The sequence below is a fragment of the Pteropus alecto genome, unplaced genomic scaffold (genome assembly GCF_000325575.1).
Source record: "Pteropus alecto unplaced genomic scaffold, ASM32557v1 scaffold206, whole genome shotgun sequence".
In the NCBI taxonomy this organism is placed as follows: Eukaryota; Metazoa; Chordata; class Mammalia; order Chiroptera; family Pteropodidae; genus Pteropus; species Pteropus alecto.
Genome location: NW_006438906.1, coordinates 8,610 through 32,325, shown reverse-complemented (window position 1 = coordinate 32,325; position 23,716 = coordinate 8,610). Strand labels below are relative to the sequence as shown.

General features: G+C 49.3%; 1 protein-coding gene across 1 annotated transcript; it reads left to right on the top strand.

Annotated features, from left to right (window-relative positions):
* Positions 1-6: 6 nt before the first annotated feature.
* On the top strand, positions 7-21,693 carry TMEM8B (transmembrane protein 8B). The gene is made up of 14 exons (XM_006915999.3): positions 7-532; positions 5,040-5,229; positions 5,606-5,813; positions 11,834-11,967; positions 12,296-12,554; positions 12,734-12,743; positions 13,170-13,495; positions 16,511-16,604; positions 16,792-16,915; positions 16,982-17,124; positions 17,336-17,514; positions 20,427-20,573; positions 20,707-20,823; positions 21,073-21,693. The coding sequence occupies exons 1-14, from the start codon at positions 109-111 to the stop codon at positions 21,406-21,408; spliced, it is 2,691 nt and encodes an 896-aa protein (XP_006916061.2). The 5' UTR covers positions 7-108; the 3' UTR covers positions 21,409-21,693.
* Positions 21,694-23,716: the final 2,023 nt, after the last annotated feature.

The window sequence follows — 23,716 nt, the reverse complement described above, 5'->3', positions numbered from 1 at the left end:
CAGCCCTTCTCCAGGCCCCTCGTCCTATCCCCATCCAGGCCTTGGCCCCCGGCCCCTCCCTCGCCCTGCTTCCCAAATCAGTCCCAGCCCCATCCTGGGTACCAGCGAATGCCCAGGTCCAAATCCCAGCCCAGGCGCCACCTCCAGTCCCAGTCCCAGGCCCTGGCCTGGCCCCCATCCCAGCCTCTACCCTTGTTCCACCTCCTGTCACAAATCCCAGCCCAGCCCCTGTCCCAACCCCATCCCCAATGTTTACTTACTCTTCGGGCCCAAACCCTGCCCTTGCTCCAGTCCCCATCACAGCCCCTCCTTCCATCCCATCCCCTCCCCTTGTTCAAACCCCAGTGCCCAGCCCAGCCCAACCCATTATCTTCTCCTTTTCCCTCATCTCTGTGTTTACCTAAGTCTCTTCCACTACCCACCCCTCTCTCTCACATCCTGCCCTTCTCCCAGCCTCGTCTCAGGTCTGGGCTCCAGCTGCCGCCAGTCCTATTGCTGCTGTTCCTGTTCTCTGTCCTTGGCCCAGGGGCTGGTGAGTGCAGAAGCAGCAAAGACTGAGGCAGGGATGGGGTTCTGTCAGGGAGGGTTGGACTGCAGGGATCTAGGAGAGGTGGGATCTGAGTAACTAGATCTTCGGGGAAGAAGTGGGGACAAACAGGGAAGAGAAAGATTTTACACATCTGAGAGGAATTGGGAGGGTCAGAAGAGAGGTAACTCGCTTGAGGTTTTTTGTGGCTTATAGTTCCTAGGAGAGAGACTCTCAAGTTTTCTTTCCTGGTGTCCAGCCTGACCCCATTTTGACTCTTGCTTTTGCAAGGAAGTCTTGTGCCTCTTCATGAAGTTTGATGGAGGAGATGTAGTCCCATACCGGACGGCCTCTAGTCCAGTGTGTGGGAAGAGTTAGCCTAAACTTTTGAGATATTGGGCATGTATTAAAACAAGGTTAAGAAAGGAGTTTTGGAAATAACATATAGCGAACAGATGGATATGGATTAGTCTCCATTAAAATGAATTTTCTTCTTGTAATGAGTTTTTTTTTGCAATAAGCTTGATTTGCCTAGGGGTAATTCCTGACACTTCTAGAGAAGGGCTGAAACTTAGAGACCATTTTACAGATGGGGAAACTGAGGCTTAGTAGGGAACCAATTTGCCCAAGGTTGTTCAGGGGCTAGAAAAAATGTTCCCTAATTCCTATTCCATATTAGTGGTTTTTTTCACTGCTATGTGTGCCTAATAGGAAAACAGACCCAAGTGGGGAAAGGCTCAAAGCACAACGTGTCCTCTCCCCTGTCTGCCCACAAGGGGGCTTCATCCACAAACTGTTCCTCATTTGTCAGTTGTCAGCCTAGGAACACCATCCAGCAAGGAAGTGAGAGGGAGAGGTCTAACTTCTTAATGGGTGGAATGTGGGAGGAGGAGTTGGTCCCAGCCATAGGAGATGTGCCATAAAGATAGCCCCATTATGAGGAGATTACTATGTTCTTCTTGGCCCCAACTCCAAGCCACCTCTGATGGGTGGCGCTCCAGACAGGATGGAGATGGGAGTCTTTGGCAAAAACAATTAACAGAGCAGCTGGAGGTGGGGGCTGAGTTTCAGTAAGCAGTAAGCTCTGGGGACCTGGTTCAGTGTCCAAGTTTGAGATCAGTGAATGCCAAAGGTCGCTGCCCCTGCAGAGATGTCCAAGCTCTTTGTGTATGCTCACTAGTATCTGGGCACTTATGTGTCTCTGTGTATAGCTGAGGGAATCTGTGGGAATGCTGGGCATATGCAGTGTGTGTACATGCTTGTGCTTTAGTGAGTGTAAGCTCATGTATGTTGTGTGGGGTACATGTGAACCTGTGTGTTTTCCGAGTGCTTATGTTATTGTGTGAGAGGGAGGTACATATTGTGGCCCACGCATGTCCTCTTCAGATCTTCCTCCTCTTCCTGTAGACAGTGCACTGAAGTGTTATCTTCCCAGTGGATAGTTCCTTGGTTGGAGGCAGTGTTGGATGTCTCCCACAATATATATAAGTAATGCATGTGCCCCCAACCTCACTTGTTGAAGGAAGGAGCCGTAGAAGGACTCAGTGTCGATTATTGCTTCTGACAAACTGGGCGCTCATCGGAGGTAGTAGCCAGGTCAGTTTTTCAGTTTGGGTTAGGGAGAGTCCATTTTGTTAAGCCCAATTCATAACTTCCATCCTTGCCATCATGGCTTCTTTATTCATGAGCCCACTGAACAAGCATGAGCTGGCTAGAGGAGGAGGGTTACTGACAGCCGCAGAACTGTAGAAAGCTAAAATGTTGATTAAAACACAATTATCCAGAAGCTGGTTAGGGTGGTCTATAGAGAATTGTAACAAAGTTGGAAAAGAGCGCTGAATGGGCCCTACTACAGACAGGGTTGCCCATAATGCTGTTCATAGTCACTGCCTTGCAACTGTGGCCTGGCCAGCAGGGGTGCTCTATGACTTCGTGGTGGTTATAGGTTTTGCCCGAGGAGAGGCTGGCAATGTCACAGGACCATCATAGCACAATCAGTCTCAATAAATGCTTATTGCTGGCATCAATCTCATTTCAAGAATGACGGTACCTCCTGGTCTCCTAGTCCTACTCTAGTCCTCAGGTCTTTTTCTTGGGCTCAGCTGACTGCATTTGCATAACCCAGGAGTGCCTTGCTGTTCTAGGAAGTGACCTTTCATTCTACCTAGTGCTATCACTACTAGCAGGGCCAGCCTTAGCCTCCGAGTGTGTGTGTGTGTGTGTGTGTGTATGCGCACGTGTGTGTGTAACCCAGGAGTGCCTTGCTGTTCTAGGAAGTGACCTTTCATTCTACCTAGTGCTATCACTACTAGCAGGGCCAGCCTTAGCCTCCGAGTGTGTGTGTGTGTGTGTGTGTATGCGCACCCGTGTGTGCGTGTGTATACATGCGTGTGTATTTCAGGTGGTGGAGAATCATCCGAGCTTCATGTGGAAGTACTGGGGCATCCAGGATAGGTTCAAGTGAGCTTGGCTGAGTCCTTACTCATGCTTCCACTGGGACACAGCTCTGCAGGCCCTGGTGAAATCAAACCAAAACTTGGAGTGAATGGGACTGTAGATGCTTTAAGCATCTGCTCTTAGAACTTCTAGGTTCTTCTCACTATGTCCAGTTACTGCTCACGCCCTTTTTCTACTAGTCTATTCTGTGACCTCTGTAGCTCTTGGCCACTTTTGGAGTGGTTTAACTAGTTCCCCAATTCTTCAGGCCATGCCATGTTCCTTTGAATCACATGGCTTTTCGTGCTTGTCTATCCATTGTTTTCCAAAGGTTGTTAGCTGCTTTTCACCACCAGCTCTCTGAGGGTTTGCACTGGGGGCCTGGCCAAGATTTCTTCTTAACAGTAGCAATGGCTCATTCAATGACCCATTCTGGTACCAAAGCCCTCATCTAACCACAGCAGAGGGTGCTCCAGAGCTCTGCTTTCTTGTAACAATAGTATCCAGGCTATTTAGCTCTTGGCTTTCTGCCTTCCATTTGTCATAGCCAGGGCTCCTAGGAAACTGTCTTCCCCATCAGCTGGTTCATTTCCCTTCATCCCTCTTGAATACGCTGCCACTGCCCTCGGAATGCTGCTCTGTGAGCCTCTGGTTCCTGGGCTCAATTTGCAAGGTGGCAGGTCTTCCATGCTGACAGTTGAGAACGATCATGTGGTCTGAACTGAACAGACTAGTACCTGGGTATAACCATGGCCTTTGAAGGTGAGCACAGGCCAGTAAAGGGCCAGTGGCCTCCACCTCCCTGTAGGGAGACTCTTGGGGTTTCCGCAGTTCATTGGGGCCAACTTTAACCAGTCCCCTCCTTCAGCAGCATCTCTTCTCCAGATGCCTCTTTCTCTGTTATTTCAAATACCTCATTTTTGGCGTTATAGCTTTCATTTCCATAGAGGGCAATTGTCAGACTAGGGAACCCTTGTGAGTATTTCGTACTTGGCTGAAAACTCTACTCCAGGGTCTCCCTCTACCTGAAGCTGCTGAGTTCTCAACCTTCTCAGCTGTCCTGGGGGCATTGTGTGGGCTTCTCTGGGACTGGTCTTAAGTCTTCACAGCAGTCAGATTCCCCAGACCTTTGCCTGCCATTTGGGACTCTCTTATGTCCATCCAGCCGAGCTACTGGGTTATTTTCACTGGTGTTCACCTGGCTAGCTGCTGACACCAGACTTTCACCTTGTCTCTGCTCCTGACAACAACGATCAGGTATCTTGGCATTTCAGTTAGAGATGGCCCCCACCCCGAATATGAATATTCTTAAGTAGTTTGAGATTCCATGGGGTCATCAACTGGCTGCCTTATTGGGGCCTCCCTCCTGGGAAGTGCCCTCTGGCTGTTCATTCTGAAATCTAGAGGGCCTGTTGACTCTCCTTTCCTCCTCTCCTAGGTGCTCTTGTGGTGGCCTGCCAGCTCCTGTCCTTGCCTCTGCCACCCAGGCAGTCCCCTTGCAGCCTCACCACACTTTCCCCTACCCCCCCGTGCCCTGAGCCAGTATACAGACAGCTCTTGTGAAGCTTCTGAAGGTTTTTACTGCTCTTGACCACAGGGGAACAGAAAGGGGAAGAAAATAAACAAGGAAGTTACACAGTTTCATGCTGACTCCCAAGCCCCACAGGTGGAGTTCCAGCTTGCTCAGTGGCCTAAGAGCCCATGCCAATACACACACTTGCATGCATACCGTCCACACCTCTGTTTTGTTAGACTTGGTCAGAGAACAATGATTCCTAAGTTAGGGGTAGCTGTGGGGTCATATAAAGGGTCCTGGTTTTGGATTTATACAGATGTAGCTTTGAATTCTCAGTTTTGCCTCAGTTTCCTTATCTGTAAACACAAGTCATTTTTCCCAAAGTCATCGTAAGGATTAAAGCAGTTGATGGATGGCTAGGGCAGCAGGAGACCCAGTTCCTGGCTCAGAGGAGAGCGTTTGTTGAGTCGGTGCTATTGGTGAGGAAGACTTGTGTGCCTGCTGCTTCATGGAAATGTCCTCTGTCCTACCCTGCTCCTTTCTCTTTTGCCTGCTCCCCAGGAGGCCTCTTCCTGACTGACTACTCTACCTGCTCACCTCGCAAGCTGAGTCCTTTCCGCTCCTTTGCCAACACTGAACTCTTCCACTTCCATGTTCCAGAGGACACATTCCTGGCTGTTTGGAACCTCCTCATCTTCAAGGAGCAGGGGGGAACCTTTGGGGACCACTGCCCAGACCAAAGTGTGACTGTGTGAGTGTCTGAGTTAACCTCCTGACCCTCACTTCTAACCCCAGACAAATTTCTAAACTAAAGTGTGACTTAAGTCGTATCTAACTGACTTCCTGACCCTGACCCTTGACCCTTATCCAGATTGAAGTGTGACTGAGTGAAGGCCAAGACCTCTGTCTCCTGACTACTTCCTGACTGCTATTTGACTGTGTGTGTGCCTGAGCTGACCTTTTACCCCTTCTGTGCTGACCTCTGACCTGGAACCACTTTGTTATATTTGTCAGCATAGGGAATTCACTTGTTTTGCTGGTGATGAGTGACAGTTCTCCTTTTTTCCCCCATTTCCCATCTCCCACCCCATTGCCTGCTTTCTTCCTCTCCTCATTCTGGTCCCCAGGTATTTCCGGTCCGGGGCACCCCCTGTCATCAATCCCCTGCACACACACTTCCCAGGGGACACAGCTGTGCCTGGGGTTTTCTCACTGACCCTCAGCTGGACACTGCCCAACCGTACCTCAGGCATCTTTAACGTCAGCAGCCCCTTACCTGGGGATTGGTTCTTGGCTGCTCACCTTCCCCAGGCCCATGGCCACATCTCTGTCAAGGTGGGTTGATGCTATCTAGGGCAGGAGGGGTTAGAGCTGCTTCTCCATCTCTACTGAATTCCCCCCATGGGCTACCTGGCACACCAGCCTTGTACTAGGGTGGGCAACAGCATGAGGGTAGTTGGGTTGGGTCCTAGCTGAGGCCAGCAGATCACTTGGTGGACCAGAGGCCATGACCTGTAGGAAGTAATTTGGGAGACTCAAGAGGACATGGTGGGTCCATGTAAGCTGAAGGGAAAGTCCAGAGTCTGCAATCAGCCAGAGGCCCCAGCACTGCAGAGTGGTGTTCCTTCCTACTAGAAGGTGCAAGAGATGATCAGAAGCCAGCCAAGGACAGGTCAAATGTTGTTGCACAAACCCAGGGCTAGTTTTGTTCTACATTTTGATTGGTGATAGCCCTACAGACTATCATAGGCTGCAGCCCAGTTGTTAGTCCATCTGGCAGAATATATTCCTCTTTTATCATATTTTCAACTCTTTACACTATCTAGAAGAACACTCTGGGAGAGGGTGCCCTTTCCTGTTAAAAGGAGGCTTTGGGCAGCTGATTTCCATCCTGACCATTGCCTCCCTTTCCTCCAAGTATCTGCACTCATTTCATAGAGCAGAGGTTGTTAAAGGCTGAAGTATATGTTCAAAGGTCAGGATGCTTCTCCACTCTGGTTTGGAGGAGAAAGAAATGACCCAGAATTTTCTGGCTACACCCAGCTGTTGGGTAGACCAGACTTCCTCCTTGTAGTGAGAGGATCTATAGGTTTCTTACTCTTGTGTGTTGGTGGAGAGGGAGGGTTTGATGATCTGGCCATTGTCAGAGTGGGCTGGCCGTGTGTGGGAGCCAGTGGTAAAGACCAAGCATGAGCAGAATAAGTATTTAAAGAACAGGATGCTGAAGAAAATAAAAGCTAGTGGGGTTTGGCCATTGAAAATTGAGAGGGGCAGAAATTCCCAATTGACGAAGATTTGACTGAGAGATATCTCTCCAGGCTGAGTTCCTGACTGTGTTGGACTCACCTCTCCTCCTTCTGTGGTAGCTCTGCATTCAGAGAAGGTGTTATAATCCTTTGGAATGAACTGAATCACACAGGGGCAAGTGCTGTTGTCAGAGATGGGAATTAGGGCTGAGGTAGTATCTCAAGGCCTCAGCGATGGTCCTGTTGAGTGATGTGCAAGAGAACTTCCTATCAAGGCCTTGGAGCCTTCTGGATGAGAGCGTTTTGAGAGCTCACCTGGAAATGGCTCTGGATTCTAGGTGGGTCTTGATTCCCATCAGAACTAAGGGTTATTGTCTTCAGAGAAATGTCTTAGGTCTCTGGCCAAATCCCAAAGAGCCCATTCATGATTCTAACTCTGATCCTAGACTCCCTTTGTGAGAACTGACAGGAAAATCCTTCTGAGCCCTGTTCTAGTTATCCAAAAACCTTTCTGAGTAAGCAGAAGGAACCTGGGGCCTAGGCCTGGGCTGGGATTATGGGAGCTAACACCTGGTTAGGAGAGTTCAGAACCAGTTTTGTTTGACATATCCACTTGCAACTAGATATAGTAAGTGGGGCCTGGGGGACTTGGTACTGAAAGCTGGAGCCCTAGCCAGCAGAGCTCCGTAGGATGTGGTGAGGTTAGGGAGAAGAGGGCACAGTTACCTTGCCCATGACTGGTAGGAGACCTGGACACTGAGAGATGTAGCTCTTCAGTTAGAGACTGGGAGTGGGGGGATGAGGGGTGGGCGTGGGGAAGGGTTGTCTTTGTGGTCCCTCTGAGAATTTGATTACCTTTTGGAGTCTTATATGGGCCTCTAAGTTCTCTAGTTAATTCCCCAGATTCAAGCCTGTGGGTGGATTGTCCAGAACACTCTTCTAGGGCTCCATCTTCTTGACTTGCTTCATCTTTATACAATGGTCCTGACTTCCTGTGGGGCTTGTTCAACACAGGAAGTAATGTGGGTTCAGGGATATCCTTGGGTGGGAACTGAAGAGTCCCAGCAATAAGAAAGCAGTGTCATTTCTAGGGCCCTCCTCTGCTTTCGCGGTGAGCTCTGACTTCCCTTTAAACCTTAGTCCTTGAGCTCCTGCTTTATCCCAGGCCGTGAATTGAATGCTAGGGTCACAGATAAAAAAAGGTGTATGTTAGTGAGATACAGGAGATATTCTAAGAGGACAAAGGAGATAGCTGACTCAGCTTGGTAATATGGTAGAGGTGGTTTTAGGAAGTGAGGCCTGAAGTTGAGAAGGCAAGGAAGGGCATTCTAGGTGGTGGGAGCAGCATGGGCTAAAGCATAGAAAGGAGTACTGAAGTGGATCAGTGTGCGATGGGTAAGGGAGCTGGAGGGGTGAGCAGAGGCCAGATCATGAAGTGCCTTGAAGTTTGAATTTTATCCTGAGAGTGACAGGGAGCCTTAAGCGGTTGTAAAAAATGAAGTAACTTATCTGACCCAGGTCACTCTCCTGAGCTGTGGTCCTATACTTCTGCTAGCCCCTGTGTCTCTGTTATTCACTACCACATTCCTGGCATCTAGTACAGAGCCTGGCACGCAGTGGGGGCATGGCAAATTTTTATTGCCCTTCTGCCATCTTCTCAAACATATTGCCCAAAACTGACCTCACTTCTACTTTCCTTTTCCTGTTCTTCCTATCAACCTCTTCCATCTTGACCCCATGCCCTCCAGCTCCTTGCCTTTTTTGTCTTGGAACATGTGTTCATCCTGTGGTATCCAGCTGCCAGTCTGCCCTGGGAGACTGGCCTTTGGATGGTGAGTAACATCTGTCACCCAAATGGCTCATTAGGGGAAAGTTCTCCAAATGTCTGGGGCACAGTTCTCCTTGAATACATCCTCTTCCAAGCTCCAAGGTTTGAAAGTAAATGAAAGCAGGTAAAATAATGAAAACGACAATAAGGAAACCAAAGAAGCAGATTATATAGAAGAAAGAATTTGGTTGAATCCACCAACTAGAATGAAGCATGGCTCAATATCTCAACTGAAGAGGTTAAAATCTGCTAACGGTGCTCTTTCTGCCCTTCCTCTTCCTTCTAAATTATTTTATTTGTGTTTCAAATAGGTAATATATGCACCTGGTACAACATTTGAAAGGTACGAAAAGCAGTGAAAAGTAAGTCTTTCTCTTGCCTTTGTCTCTTTCCGGTCCCCACTTCTTTAGTAACTAGCCAATATGTTCCTCATATTACTTTTCTCTTCTTGAAAGACTCTCTCTTCTTGGCCTTTGTGACTTTACAGAACTATTCTGGTTTTCCTCCTGCCCACCGCCCATTCCTCTACCTATTTTCCTGGCTTCTCCTCTGCTTGATCACGCACATTGTGGGGTCCCAGTGCTTGGGCCTGGGGAACTCCTTTCTTATTTCTCTATTCTCTTGCTAGGTGTCTCCAGCACAATAATTTTAAGTACCACCTATAAATTAATGCCTTCTAAGTATATTCAGTGAGTTCTAATTTCTTTGAATCTCAGACTTTATATCCAACTGCTTACTTGACATCTCCAACTGGATGTCTAAGAAATGTCTCAAACCTAGTTTGTACAAATTAATACAAAGCCAAAAGTAGATCTCTTCAATTCCCATTTCACTTCTCTCAATCCAAGTCTTCTCTTTCTCTAGTCTTCTTTTTCTCAGTAAATGGCACTGCCATTCACCAATTGCTCAAGGCCCAAATTTAGGTGTCATACTTGATTCTTCTTTTACCCTTAGTTCTCTAAAACCAATCCATAAAGAAAAGTCTTGTTGAATGTATTTCTAAAACATGACCTAAATGCATCCACTTTTCTCTATTTTCTCTTGGCACACCTTCCCTCAGCTTTCTCTTGGGCCACCACAGTAACCTCATAAGTGGTCTCCCTGCTTTCACTCTTGTCCCTCTAGTCTGTCCAGCACTCATTTACTTCCATGTTGGTTTTGCTGACTGTGGGCCAGCAGATGTACTGGGTACTGTGATATTCTTACAGAGAAGTATCTTTGGGCATCTTCAGTCTGCAAGACCCATCCAGAACCTGGCAGTGACCACCCTGCTCAGGCCTTTCTAAAGAAAACCAGCCTATGTATAGTATACTAGGACAGTCTAGGAATAAATCTAAGGCCTTCTACTCCAGCTTCTTTTGGACTCTGCTTCTTTCTTTTGGCCCTCCTGCTTTCTCAAGTTTCCTGGGTTTGGCTCTGTACCTTCCATGACTGCGGATGCTGACTTATTTGAACTCTCACTTAGCTTCGGCCTTGGCTTTCGTTGTGAGGACCTGACTTCTGGTGCTCTTCCTTTGGCTCCATTACAGGGTGAAGGTTGCTGCATTTCTGTAGCTTCCCTGGTCTCTACTGACTGAATGCTTCCCTCTACAACAAGGGAGGGGTAGTGGATATTTGCCTTATACAATTTAAGGAAGGAGCACATCTTAACCATTGAGGTCGTGTGCACTTAACTTTCAGTTATGCCAGTAGCAAGCAAAATGTGGAACAAAGTGTTTCTTCCCCTGGACTGTGCAGCAAGGAAATGGGCCACGTCCTGAGCTTGAGCCCCAGCCTTGGGGATCATTCACAAGGTTATTGTGGTGGCGATTCCTACCATAGGAAGTGGGGTCGATGAAATGACTCATGATAGTAGTTCTTGTCCTTAAGAGTTTGACACTACAGATGAGGGACACCTGCTTTGGATATCACAGATGGAGGTCTCCGATCAACTAGGTGGGTTAGGAGCTCTCAGAGGGGACCCTATTTTTGACACCCTTTCTTTAACTTAACAGATGTATTTTAGCACCCCGTGTGAGCCAGGTAGTGTGCTAGGCATTGGGGAATGCACTGATGCAAAAGCACAGAAAAATTCCAGGCAGAGGGTAATGAGATATCACAATGTGGCCATCAAGGCCTCCTTCCAGCCTTGTGGATCTTTGCTGGAAGCCAGTGCCTTGGCTGGCTTGTTCCATGTTGTGGAACTTAGTGGATGTCAGAGCCCGAAACTTCTTTGTTCCAGAACAGGGTTTAGAAGTATGTCTCATTCAGATTAAGCACGTAAGTGGATAGTGTCCTCTAGGTTATTGGGCCAGGGCAAGGTCATTTGTCCAGATCAGAGAAGCCTAATCTGGAGGCCGCTACTCCCCTGAGCTGTTAAAATGCCAGGGCTTAGATAGCTGCAAATGCTGCAGAGGGGGAACCTGAGCAAAAGTCACTGGAGAGTGCTGAGGCGGTATGGGACAGAGGTGGTGGCAATTGAGAAAGGTTAGGGATTTGATCCAGAAGAGCAGCTAAGGAAGATGAGCCTGTTCTCCAGTAACAAAGAAACCCAGCCTGAGACAGAAGGACCAGATGTATCTGTGGGTCTCTTGAGGCAGAGCAGAAGCGGGCACAGAAGGCAGGCTGTGGCTTCATAAAGATCAGAGTTGCTCCCAGCTGAGTCGATTCATTTCTTCATTCATTGACTCAGCAAACATTCATCTGTGAGGTATACACTTTACATCAGGCTCTGTGTCAAGGGGAACAAAAATAAAATAAGAGCAGGTTGCTGTTCTCAAGTTGCTTACAGTCTGGAGGTCGCCTGGAAGGTAAAGAGTGGCCCTTCTCTGGGGTTGTTAAAGCAGAGGCTGGACAAGCACTTGGGTGGTGCAGGTAGGGGATAAAGGGAATTAAAGATTCAGTTTGGAGGGGAGGGAGGAAGTTTGGACCCAAGGCCTTTAAGGAGATTTCCAATGGCCAAAGAGAGCCAGTGTTCTAAGTTCCTGAGGGCTTGGTGGGGGAAATAGAGTGGTTTGAAATTACCTTGAGGGGAATGCTCTGGAGCAGGGTTCAAACTGGAGGAGGGGCAGCCGGGACCTGATTGTCCTGAAGGCCTAGGTTTGAATCTCAAAACCTTAGCCAATGCCGAGGATCACAGTGATCCTGCAGACCTAGGAAGGACCCAGAAATTAGAGAGACCTCAGCCACAGCCCTGGGAGCAGGAGGCCAGGGGAGGTTTGTCCCCCACCAGTTTCTATTTGCCTTGCTTTAGTAGCACCCTTGCCGTCTCTCCCCTCCCACCACCACTGCTTTTGTCTCAGGGTCTCCAGGATGAGTGTCAGTACCTCCTTCAGCCGCAGCTGATTGTCCGGCGTATGCTGGACGTTGCCGTGCTGGTGCCTGGCCGTCCCTCAGAGCAAACCCTCTCCCCCCATAATCACTCAGCCCTGTACAAGTAAGTCTCCCGCCCCGCCCTCTCCCACCCAAACCTGTCCCTTTCCTGGCCACAAACAAGGAACAAGGTTCTCTCAGCCTCTCAGACTACCTGCTTGTTCCTGCTCTCCTCCAGCCAACCTAGACTGCTGGGCCACCCAGGGGATCCAAGGAGGGTTGGACCCCTGCCTCCCTTTGTCCTAGCACAGAGGGGAGGACCCCCAAAGGCCTCCTGTTCTCCTGTGTCCCCTGCTCCTTCCTGCCGTCTTCCTAGTGTTTCCTTCATTCTGGTGTCCCTCTCACCTTTCCATACCCTATCTTTTCTTACCCCCAACCTCTTCTGTGCCCAGGGTATTCGTGCCCAGCATCACCTACAGGGTTTCAGCACAGCTGGTGTGTGTAGGGGGCCGTGGGGCATCTGCGTGCCCCCTGACACTGCGCCTACGTCCCAAGGCTCCACCTCTGCACAACTCAAGCTCTGTGGCCTGTGGAGGTGCCTTGGTATGCCAGCTGGAGCTGGCACTGCCCCCCTGGGGTCACTGGGTCTACGTGCGTGTGGAGACACCATCCCGGAGCCCTGGCAGGACCATGCGCTTCCAACTGTGTGTGGTTGCAAGGTCAGAAGCCCCACAGCTGCCCCAGCCACCCAGCTTGTGTGGACCTCTGTCACGGGGAAGAGGCAGACATAGTGGCTGTGTTCACTGACCCTCTGCCATGTCCCTACAATCTCCATGACCCCACACAGGCTCTTTTACACTCCACTAAGCCCTTCCACTTGGAGCTTTAAGTCATTGGAAGGCCTTTAGAGAATTTTTTTGCACCTGATGTAGGGCTCACTCAGGGACCAGATTACTCTCCTTGATTTAATCTCTTTCAGTTTCCTGGGGGTAAGCAGGGACAGCTAGGACCTCTGGGACACTGTTTTTGTGAAAGACTGTGCAAGTCAGTGAGAGGGCCTGTTATCTGTTTCCACAGTGTCTTCGTTGTCCTTGGGGAGGGAGAGGTGACCTCGATTCCCTCCAACATGACATTTTATTAGCGGTTCCACTAGGAAACCGCTGGGCCCTATCCTGTGACCCTGGATGCTCCATACTCCCAAGGGACATTTGATTCTTACCGCTTCCCACCCTTTTCTAGATCCTGCCTGGTTCTGATCTGGTTCGTGGTGGGGCTGTAGGGCTGTGAGGGGAGCAGGCCGCAGCTCCGATTTCTTCTGCCCCACAGAGTGCCCGAAGCCCAGCCTGTCCCGTGCCCTGGTCCTTGGAGTTGCCATGAACATGCCCCAGTCACTGGGCAACCAGCCACTGCCCCCAGAGCCTCCAACCCTCGGGGCCTCTGTGGAGGGACCTGGGGCCACATCTCCACCTGAGCACTGCTGGCCAGTGCGCCCGACACTGCGCAATGAGCTGGACACGTTCTCCGTCCATTTCTACATCTTCTTTGGCCCCAGCGTGGCCCTCCCCCCTGAGCGCCCCGCTGTGTTTGCCCTGAGGCTGCTGCCGGTACTGGACAGTGGAGGTGTCCTCAGCCTGGAGCTCCAGCTCAATGCGGTACTTTGTGGAGCGTGGGGAGGTTGCCCTATGGGAAACTCTAAGGAGAAGGTGTCTGGGTGTGGGGGCCTGTACCTCCTCCTGGAAGCCTATCCAGGTTGCTTTCACCCAACTTTATTAGACCAATTCTGGTCAACATGCCCAGAGTATTGACTCTACTAGGACTGGGCTGGCTCAGGCAGGGCAATTGAGAGTGGTCCAACTTTCTCCAGTTTTGTAGGCTAACCTCCCACTTACTAAGGGCGTCTCTCTACAGCAGGTGCATATGCCTCTCTTGCATATCTCCTGTGATGGGGAGTTCACCACCTCTTGCGGCCGTGTGGTCTATATTTAGAGAGCTTTGATCGCTAAAGGCAGTCCTGATACTCCATCAGAATTGTTCTCTGTGGATTTTGACCCACTGATCTTTGTTTTGCCTCAGAAGCTATATTCCAGTAAATCTATACCTGTCCTTTTAAAAAAATGTATAGACTTGATTTTCGAGAGCAGTTTTAGGCTTACAGAAAAACTGATGGAAAATACAGTTCCCATAACCCCCTCTTTCGTTCCCTGCATGGTTTCCCATCATTCACATCTTGCATTAGTGTGGTACATTTGTTACGTCCCTCTCTTATTTTAGCCCTTCAGATGCCCCTCAGCCTCCCCGAAGCTGAACAACAGCAATGTCTGAGACCTCTCCCCATCCTCCGTTGTCTCCTCTGTTAACACTTTTGTTCATCATGTCTCTAAAACAAGAGATCTGAGGTGGTCTGACCAGTGTGACAGGCAGCCTTTGTGCAGCTTGAGATCAAGTTACTTCTTTCAGCTGCTGCGTCGTACTGTGATCTTCTGGGTCTTGTGGTGAACTAAGATGTCTGGATCTTTTTCCTTTCCTGACTTTTCATTTTCTTCAAAACAATTGTATTTACTTACTTTTTAATTATAAAAATTATGGGATCTCAGATAAAAGCTTTGGAAAATAGAGAAAGAGATCCTCAAACACAGCTAACTGCTTAGCTTTTTGGTATGCATCCTCCCAGTCCTTTTCCACATTAACTGGTATATTTATCTAGTTGTAACCAAGGGGCATAGACATTTTTGTGCCCCGAGCTTCGTTCATGAGATCTGTTGCCTATTCTCATCTCGTATGTTTGCAGTGAACTTTTTAAGTTGAATGGAAGAATTTATGTTTATCTTTGAGACATTGCCTAATATTGGTTTGGGGTGCGCCCTCTCTGCTTTGTGCAATTCACACACTTGAAAAGCTAGTCTTCCCTACCTATAAGTCATTATTTTCAGTATCGAATAAGATTGGGCTGAGGGCAGAACCCTGCATCAGGCCATTAGTGTCTGTCTTGGGTTGATATTGATACAGTAATGTATGTACTGTTCCCCAGCCAGGGATCCTTTTAACTCTCCAACCCCCCAGCTTTGGGGGCAGAAACCACTTTCCTATGAGCAGACCTGAGACTTGATCTGTGGCTTGATGTGGTCTTTTATGGGACGTGGCTGAGAACTTTCTAGTGTTCTTGCCAGTTAGGACAGAGCTGATTCTTCAACCTTAAGATGTTCCTTATTTTCATACTCAGATTCTGTATGATTCTGTTCTGGCTAAAACTGTATGTATTTTATGTTTGCTTATTGGGCAGTGACAGCGAAGTTTTGATCTGACCCTGAAACCAGAGAGTCCGTATCAGAAACCAGCTGCACTCATACTTGTTCTTCCTCAGTATCCTGAGAGCAGAGGCCCAGCCCCTCACCCTGTCCCTCTCTGCATTCTAGTTCATTTACTCCAAGGGGCATGTGCATACATTCCACCCATCTGCACGCTGTGACCCTTGCTACACACCTCAGACAGCTATTGTATTTATTCTAAAAGGTATATTGGCACATCTACTCTGACCTTTCCCTCTCAGTATTGTGATTTTTCCCCTTGGATCAAGAACTTGACATTTGGATCAGAGAACTGCATACCTAGAGGACATTGTTTTCTTTGGCTCCCCGCCCCCCAGCCCCCCAATGACCGTTACTGAATAATACTTTGGCATAGTGCCCTGTCCTTATGTGAGGAAAGATATCAGCAAGTTGTATGAAATTCACTCTCTTGTCAAGGACAGGATGCATGACAGCACACAGTGCTTCTTTGATAAGGACTTACCTGAGAACCACCCCTTTGGATGCTGTACTTCCCATGTAACTCTCATGAATCTTTATCTTTTGGGCCCAAAAATCTAGTTACTCATGTTTCCTTCTTTGCTTGCGTTGCTTGGAAGTCAGCATCAAATATCTGGCCTACATCTAGGGACAGACTTGATTTTCCATGCTGATATTTAAATTTCCCTCATGCATTTATTTTATCCTGTTATATGTCTTTAATAAGCTGTCTCAAATCCTTCTTGAATGAAGCGAGCTTATGGCATCCTGTTACCTTTCTTCTTGTAGACAACCCTTTACATTTACTCCTGTGGAAATCTGGTTTCTTTTCATCTCAGCTAGGTTGCTGCATTTAATCCCTCAGACATTCTATTACCACTCTTTAGTATCTGGGATCATTTCACCTGAGGAGGAGAATGTTTCTTTACACACCTCCCGTCCTCAGACCCAGGTGAAGAGATGAAGATGATTGAAAACTTTCCAGTTACCTTTGTTCACAACTAGTTTCTAGATCCAGCAACAGCACCTCGCACCTTTCCCCAACAAGCTAGATAGGACTGAAAAAGAGGGTGTTCTTTCTAGCCTAGATAGTTTAAACGATTCTGCCCAAAAGAAAGGATTGGAATTGAGTCTTGCCCTCTCATCAGCCTTTGAAAGATCTCTGCTGTGGAAGATTGGGTGTTTCCCAGTTTTTCTGTTCTTGAAATGAAGGGAAGAGAGAGGCTTTGGTGTGGAAAGCACCTGCAGGTATGGGATGTTCAGTGAGGGCCTGAAGGAGCTTATGGGGTGGAGTTAACTGGTGTAGGAGTCCGACGTGGTCGTGGTGGCAGGGCCTGGAGGCTATGACAGCTTCACCTTCATCTTTATACCTGCCCTCCCCAGAGCTCCATACGCCAGGAAAACGTGTCAGTGTTCGGATGCCTGACTCACGAGGTGCCCTTGAGCCTAGAGGATGCAGCAGTGACCTGTTACAAAGGTGAGGGTGAGGAATGGGGGAAGGAGAGGATGCTGGTAGTCCGGGGCGGGGTTAGGGTGGGGGATGGTACGGAGGAAGGATGGGCTAAAGACTCTGGGAAGTGAGGGCAGGTGGGTGAGGGTTCTTCAGGTCCTGACCCCACACTGATCCCTCTTCTTACTTACTGACTCCTCTCTTCTGTGCTCAGAGACCCTGGCTGGCTTCCTCCTCTCCGTCAGTGCCACCTCCAGAGTGGCCAGACTGAGAATCCCATTCCCGCAGACAGGGACCTGGTTCCTGACCCTCCGTTCCCTTTGCGGGGCAGGGCCTCGGTGAGTGGCTCAGGGAGAGAGGGGAGTGTGCTGCTGGGCCCCGGGTGACAGCCAGTCTGTGCGCAGGTTCATGAGGTGCCGGAACGCCACCGCTGAAGTCCGGCTGCGCACCTTCCTTTCCCCGTGTGTGGATGACTGCGGGCCCTATGGCCAGTGCAAGCTGCTACGCACGCACAACTACCTGTACGCGGCCTGCGAGTGCAAGGCCGGTGAGCGTTCTGGGTGGTGGGCTTCCTGGGCTGGGGATGGGGCGACAGCCTGAACTGAGGCTAGGTTTGGAGAGGATGGGGAGGGCAGAGCTAGGGTGAGAACACCGTCCACTGGCAGTGGCGTAGGGCTTTGCTAGTGGCTGCCGGAAGTGTCTACCAAACCCATGGCTGCCTTTGGCCGCCCTCAAATCTGTGCCCTCTCCACCCGCAGGGTGGCGGGGCTGGGGCTGCACCGACAGTGCGGATGCGCTCACCTACGGATTCCAGCTGCTGTCCACACTACTGCTCTGCCTGAGCAACCTCATGTTTTTGCCACCCGTGGTCCTCGCCATTCGGAGCCGATATGTCCTGGAAGCTGCTGTCTACACATTCACCATGTTCTTTTCCACGGTATGCAGTGGCCTCTGTGTCTTCCTTCACCAAGTCCTTATTTATGGTGGTGGGTGAGAGTCCACGTTTTCCCCATGTTGTCCACGAATTTGGAGATGTCTGCACCTTGGTAATATGGTGATGTGTGGAATTCACTGTGTCTTCTACAGCAATGCTTCCCACCTTTTCATACCATGGCATGCATAGAATGTGGTCATTTTTGTAAGATACACTGGGATCATGAACAAGCCTTTGTAACTTAAAATAACCAAGGGCCATTGGAGACAATGAGGGGTCTCCACCTGTCTCACACATGGCTTGTCCACCCTGAAGGCCAGGGGACCTTCGCCTCAGTGTACTGGCAGAGAAACTGTGACCTTCAGGATGGCATTGTGCCTTCGCCATGAGAGGAGATCTGCACGGGGGCAGGAAATCTGCCCTTTCACCCATGTGTCTACATGGACAGTCCTCACTTTCATGACCTTTCATGACTCGAGGACTAACTGTGCTGGTGTTCTCCATCAGACTGAGGGTTTGTACAATGTTAGCACGTTCTTTCTTATGGTGTGGAAAGGTATCTCTGCATTCGGTAGCCACGGCTTCCTTGAATTCTCATGGGGACTTTTGGAAGGTAGAGTGGATCTCTGTAATCGGGTAATTTATAGAACAGTCTGGCTCTCAGAATCCTAGGAAACTTTACAGATTCAACGATGTCCTGAGGCATCACGGGAAGTGGCAGTGTGTTACAAAATCACAGCTGAAAAGGAACATTTTCATGAAGATTAATATAGTTTTAAACCCCTCCTCTCTCATTACAGAATCTCTACCATCCCTTCCCACTTTTCCATAATCAGAAAATTTCATATTACAAGTAAGCATCAAAGATATTCTAAGGAATGGTTAAATCTGCTAATGTGACTTAACCTCCATGTAGACTTTTTTCCCCTGAGATATGGCATCTAGGGATCTTTTCATCCCATCCCTGGTCACTTGGTATCCTGTGACATACAGTGCCTGCCTATGAGTACTGCAAAAATCTGAGATGGATTCAGACTTTCCTCATGTCTTGGCAACAAAGATATCACAAAAACCAATACATGCCTCTCTTGAGCATTAATAAATGAGACATATGTCCAAATTACAAAAAATCCTACTTACCACTTAGGAGAAAGTGGGAGGCAAATGTTCTGAAACTGAGGGTCATGTCATAGGTTCCTCCACAGATAAGGAAGAGCAGGTTCTACTCATGCCATCTAGAGAGACCTCAGCCCCTTAAGCTAGATGGGAAGTTTTGCTTTACAGTCCCCTTTTTTAGACCTGCTATGACAGTGCCTTATTGTATTTTTATATTAGACACTGTTTCTCTTCTTTATTGGCAGATGCTCTTATACTGTTGCTCACCAAATCTTCTGGCAACAGCTGTTCCACCAGCCCACTCTCGGCTGCATGCAAATCGAATGCGATTCACAATTCTGAAGAGTGTGTCAGGAGCCTGGGGCATGTGGGGAGGGTGTATCTTTTCTCCAGCACATCACACAAGCATCCTGGGCAATGGCTCCAGAGTGTTTAGTCTTAGGTAGCTCCTCATATTCTGGATACAATGGCCTATCAACTTGAAGAAAAAAAGACCTTCATCTGGAACACTAAGGGAGCCTAAAGTACCTGGCACCACATACGGAGCTTCCACTTTCTTAAAGAAGGCAATAAGCAAAAGATCAAGGAAAAGATACTGGTTCTGAGGTGTTATGTAAGGTCCTCCTCTAACTCCTGTTTTTTTCCACATGGGCTAAAATGTAGAGCTGCTGGCCTTCCATTTACCCCAGGCAAGTTCCCTCCTTTCCCATTCTTTACTTAGTTTAGACTTATTCCATGCCTCAGCAGTCTCCATTTAAGGACACATTGTTCATATTGTAGGTCATAGTACCAGGACAGTAGATGACAGTCTTCTTCCAGGACAAATCCAGGACAGTCTCCATCTGGGAATAGGGCATTGATTCCTATCCAGATATAGGAGCAGACAGTAGGTTTGTTCTTCAGGAGTTAAAAATATAGAATGTAAATATGTAAAACTTTAAAATGTAAAGTGTGTTTTATACGATGATAACATGTTAAAAAAAAAAAAAAAAAAGGCAAACAAAAACAAGCCCTAAACCCAGCACTTGCTTTTGTATCAGTTCAAATAATGATAACAGCAGAATGACATCTACTGCATGGGTGTCAGATCCTCAGGGCATGGACCAGTACCTCTCCATGGCCTGTTAGGAAGCCGGGCTGCACAGCGGGAGGTGAGTGGCCGGTGAGCAAGTGAGCGAAGCTGCACTGTATTGGCAGCTGCTCCTCAGCACTAGCATCATTTTCTCAGCTCCACCTCAGATCCCCAGGCATTAGATTCTTATAGGAGCACTGGTGTCTGGTGTCAAAAAGGTTGGGGACCGCTGATCTACTGAATACGTACTGTATGTCAGACACTGCTAATGGAGTCCTCACAATAGCACTATGATAATGGATAGGTACTTTTATTATCATCATCCGTTAGCCAAGAGGCCAGAGTCTAGCCCTGGAACTTTGGCCATGAATGAGGATTATAGATGGGCTCCCCAGCAAGCACAAAAAGGTAGAGAATGTTTGGCCCTTAACCTGGAAGACCTGGACCTCCCTGTCCTGGTGCTCAGCACAGCACATTCCAGAAGGAAGAAGAGGAGGAAGGTGAGGATGAGGGTCAGGACTGCCAGATACACATGGCTCATGAGGCAGGCCAGGCCTCCCTGCCCAATTCTTCTCAGGAGTAGGGAGTTAGGCATTTCCCAATTCCGTATAGCCTCTGACCTCTGCTTCTCTGATGGCAACACACCTTCCTGTGGCCTCTCTCTTCAGTTTTGTAGACCTGAACCTCTGCCCCCAGTTTTCTCATTGCCTGTCATTTCTTCCTCCAGTTCTATCATGCCTGTGACCAGCCAGGCATTGTGGTTTTCTGCATCATGGACTACGATGTGCTGCAGTTCTGTGATTTCCTGGGCTCCTTAATGTCTGTGTGGGTGACTGTCATTGCCATGGCTCGTTTACAGCCTGTGGTCAAGCAGGTCAGTCTGGAGTGGGCCCTGGGGGACAACCATAGCTAAAGTCTACTTGAAAGTCACTGCCAGCCTCTCCCTGTGGGCATTGCCAAGTGCCTCTCTTCATCCTGGCCCAGCCCCTGGAGTCCTCTTTCTCTAGGTGCTGTATTTGTTGGGGGCTATGCTGCTGTCCATGGCTCTGCAGCTTGACCGGCATGGACTCTGGAACCTGCTTGGACCCAGTCTCTTCGCCCTGGGGATCTTGGCCACAGCCTGGGTAAGGGTGGGGAGGGCTGTGTGTGAGGGGTGTCCCAGCAGGTCTTGGGTGCAGGGCCCTGGGTATCTGGTCCCCAATTTAAGGTGGGCTTGGAGCCTGTCCTCATCACTGCTGCTCTCGGTGCCCGTTCTAGTCTTGGCAGGTGCCTTCAGGTCACAGCCAGGGCTCCACAGAAGCCTGAGAGTGACCAGCTCTGGCTTGGGTTCCAGGGCCTCACGTTCCTGAGCCCTCCTTCTCTGCCTCCCGCAGACAGTACGCAGCGTCCGCCGCAGGCACTGCTACCCACCCACGTGGCGCCGCTGGCTTTTCTACTTATGCCCGGGCAGCCTTATTGCAGGCAGTGCCATCCTACTGTATGCTTTTGTGGAGACCCGAGACAACTACTTCTACATTCACAGCATTTGGCATATGCTTATTGCTGGCAGTGTGGGGTTCTTGCTGCCCCCCCGTGCCAAGACTGACCACCGGGTCCCGTCTGGAGCCCGGGCCCGGGGCTGCGGTTACCAGCTGTGCATCAATGAGCAGGAAGAGCTGGGCCTTGTGGGCCCTGGAGGGGCCACTGTCAGCAGCATCTGTGCCAGCTGAGAGGGGCTTTGTGCCTGGCCCTTGGCAAACACAAACCCTTCCCAGGGGCAGAGAGCCCTTGCCGGGGTTCTTCCTGGGAGTGTGGAACCCTTTCAGGGATGAGAGACAAGTTGTATTCCTTAAGGACGTGGAGTCTTTCTTAAGGACATGAAACTCTTCCAGGGACCTGGCATACTTCCTGAGGGCCTGGAGTCCTCCTGCATCCATGGAGTCCTTCTTAAGGACTGGAGCCGGTGCAGGGCCACAGAGCCACCTCAGGACCAAGGAGTCCCTCCTGGGGGCGAGGAGCCCTTCCCAGGGATATGGAGCCCTCCTGAGGACATGGATTCTTCCTGGCAGACAAAGCCCTCCCAGGACAAGGCCTCATTCCTGAGGAAATGGAGTCCATCTTGGTGCAACTGAGTCTCCAGATCTCCCCGGGTGCTCAGCGACTGGGGCCTAAGGCCACCTTCCTGAGGCAGGATGTGTGCTGCGCTTTGCTGGGAGGGGCATTGCAGGACCGCTGGGGCTGGGACTGGGGCTGCCATCCTGAGTGGATGCAGGTGGAGTCTGGTGTGTCTCCAATGAAGTATTTGCTGGTTCTGTGCTGCCTTTTTTTCTGGGGCCAAGAATGTGAGGAGGGGAGGGCAGGAGGGACTGTAAAGAGGTCATTAGGGGTGATGGGAGCCCAGCTGGAATGAGCTGTGCGAACTACTGTCTGAGGCTTTTATGTCAGGCTGCAGCAGCTGGGAGTCAGGAACCGTAACTAGCAGGTACAAATCTCAGATGCGCAGGAAGTATCACATGAAAGCAACTTCTATTTTGAGCCCCCCTTTTCCCAAGCGCCAGAAACAATCTTTCGTCAATTTGGAATTTCTTCTCTTTCCACAAGGGTCACAGCTGAGTTCTGAGGTTCTTATATAATGCAAAGATGTTTGGAGTGTTCTCTCTAGTCACCATGGTGCTATGGCACCCATCCCCTGGGATTCCCATCCTTGCACCTGGCCCCCAGTGGTGCATGTAGGCCATCCCAGAGCAGTTTCTTATTCTCATCTGCATAACCCATTTTAGTCTAAGCTTCGGTACCTCTTCTGTGCCACATGCAAAGACCTGTGAGACCTTGGCTACCTAGTCACACCTTGAAACCATTTCTGCTCTGGGCTCCTGCTCGGGATTTTACTTGACTAACAAGGCCCCTCCCTTTTTGGACCCTTCTGTGCCAATGCTCTCGCTGTGTCCCCTTCTTCTCTCATCCTACTCCCTAGTTTAGGGGGACCTTTTGTTAATCTGCAGGTGGGGAAGCCTTAGTTTTGCTTACATGTTTTCTCCCAAATCTTTTGTCTATACCTTGAGTCTATTCAGTTCTCTAGGCTTTTGAAGGTCAGAAACCAGGAAAACGTGCCTTTGTTCCCTGTTATCTGTAATCACATCTCTTCCTTGGGGCACTGAGCAGAGAGAGATTTGACCAACTGAATGGTAAGAAGGAGTGAGAGGTACTGGTTAGGTGTCTGTTCCTGTATCAGAAAGATTCCGTCACATTAAGATAGATGTATAGATTCAGGTCCCAGAACGCATGAACCGAAATAGCTGGGATTCAGACATAGCAGAATAGAGATGGCGCTGAAGAGGGTGACAGAGGTGGGACAGACCCCACCCAGCTAAGTGGGGTTGGAAGGGGCTTTCTGGAAGGTAGTGAGTGAAGATTGAATGAGTTTCATCATGCCAAGATGTTGGGAGAGTGTTCTGTCTGCTCACCACTGTCCACGTTGCATTCCTCTCCTGAGATTTCCAATCTTCCACCTGGTCCTTAGTAAAACACTTAGAATGCAGTACAGTGCCTAGCCTGGGACACGATGTGTCTACTACGTGGTAGCCAAAGGTCAAGAAGTGTTTGGCGTGAGAGGAACATGAAGGGGAGACACAGAGGAAGGAAAGACATATTTATAGGAGAACGAGGAATAGTTCAGTGTGCCTCTTTCTGGAGAGCGTTTGTTGGTGAAGTGGGGGTAGAAGCAAGCAACCGGTAATGTCGGACGGATAGGCGGAGTGTGGTTTTTATCCTGTGGGAAATGAAGCACTGGAGGGATTTAAGCAGGAGAGTATCAGATTGGTGTTTTGTTTTTTTTCAGATTGATGTTTTGATGGCTAGTGCAGAGATGGATTTTGGAGCGTGTTTGGGAGAAAGATGCAGTTACACACTGTTGCAATATTTGAGAGAGATGGGGAAGGCTTAAGGCAGTGTCAGTGGAAAGGAGGGGACCGATTTAAGAGCTATTAGGTGGTGGATTCTGTAGGATTTAATGACTGATTAGATGTGCGGGATGGTGGG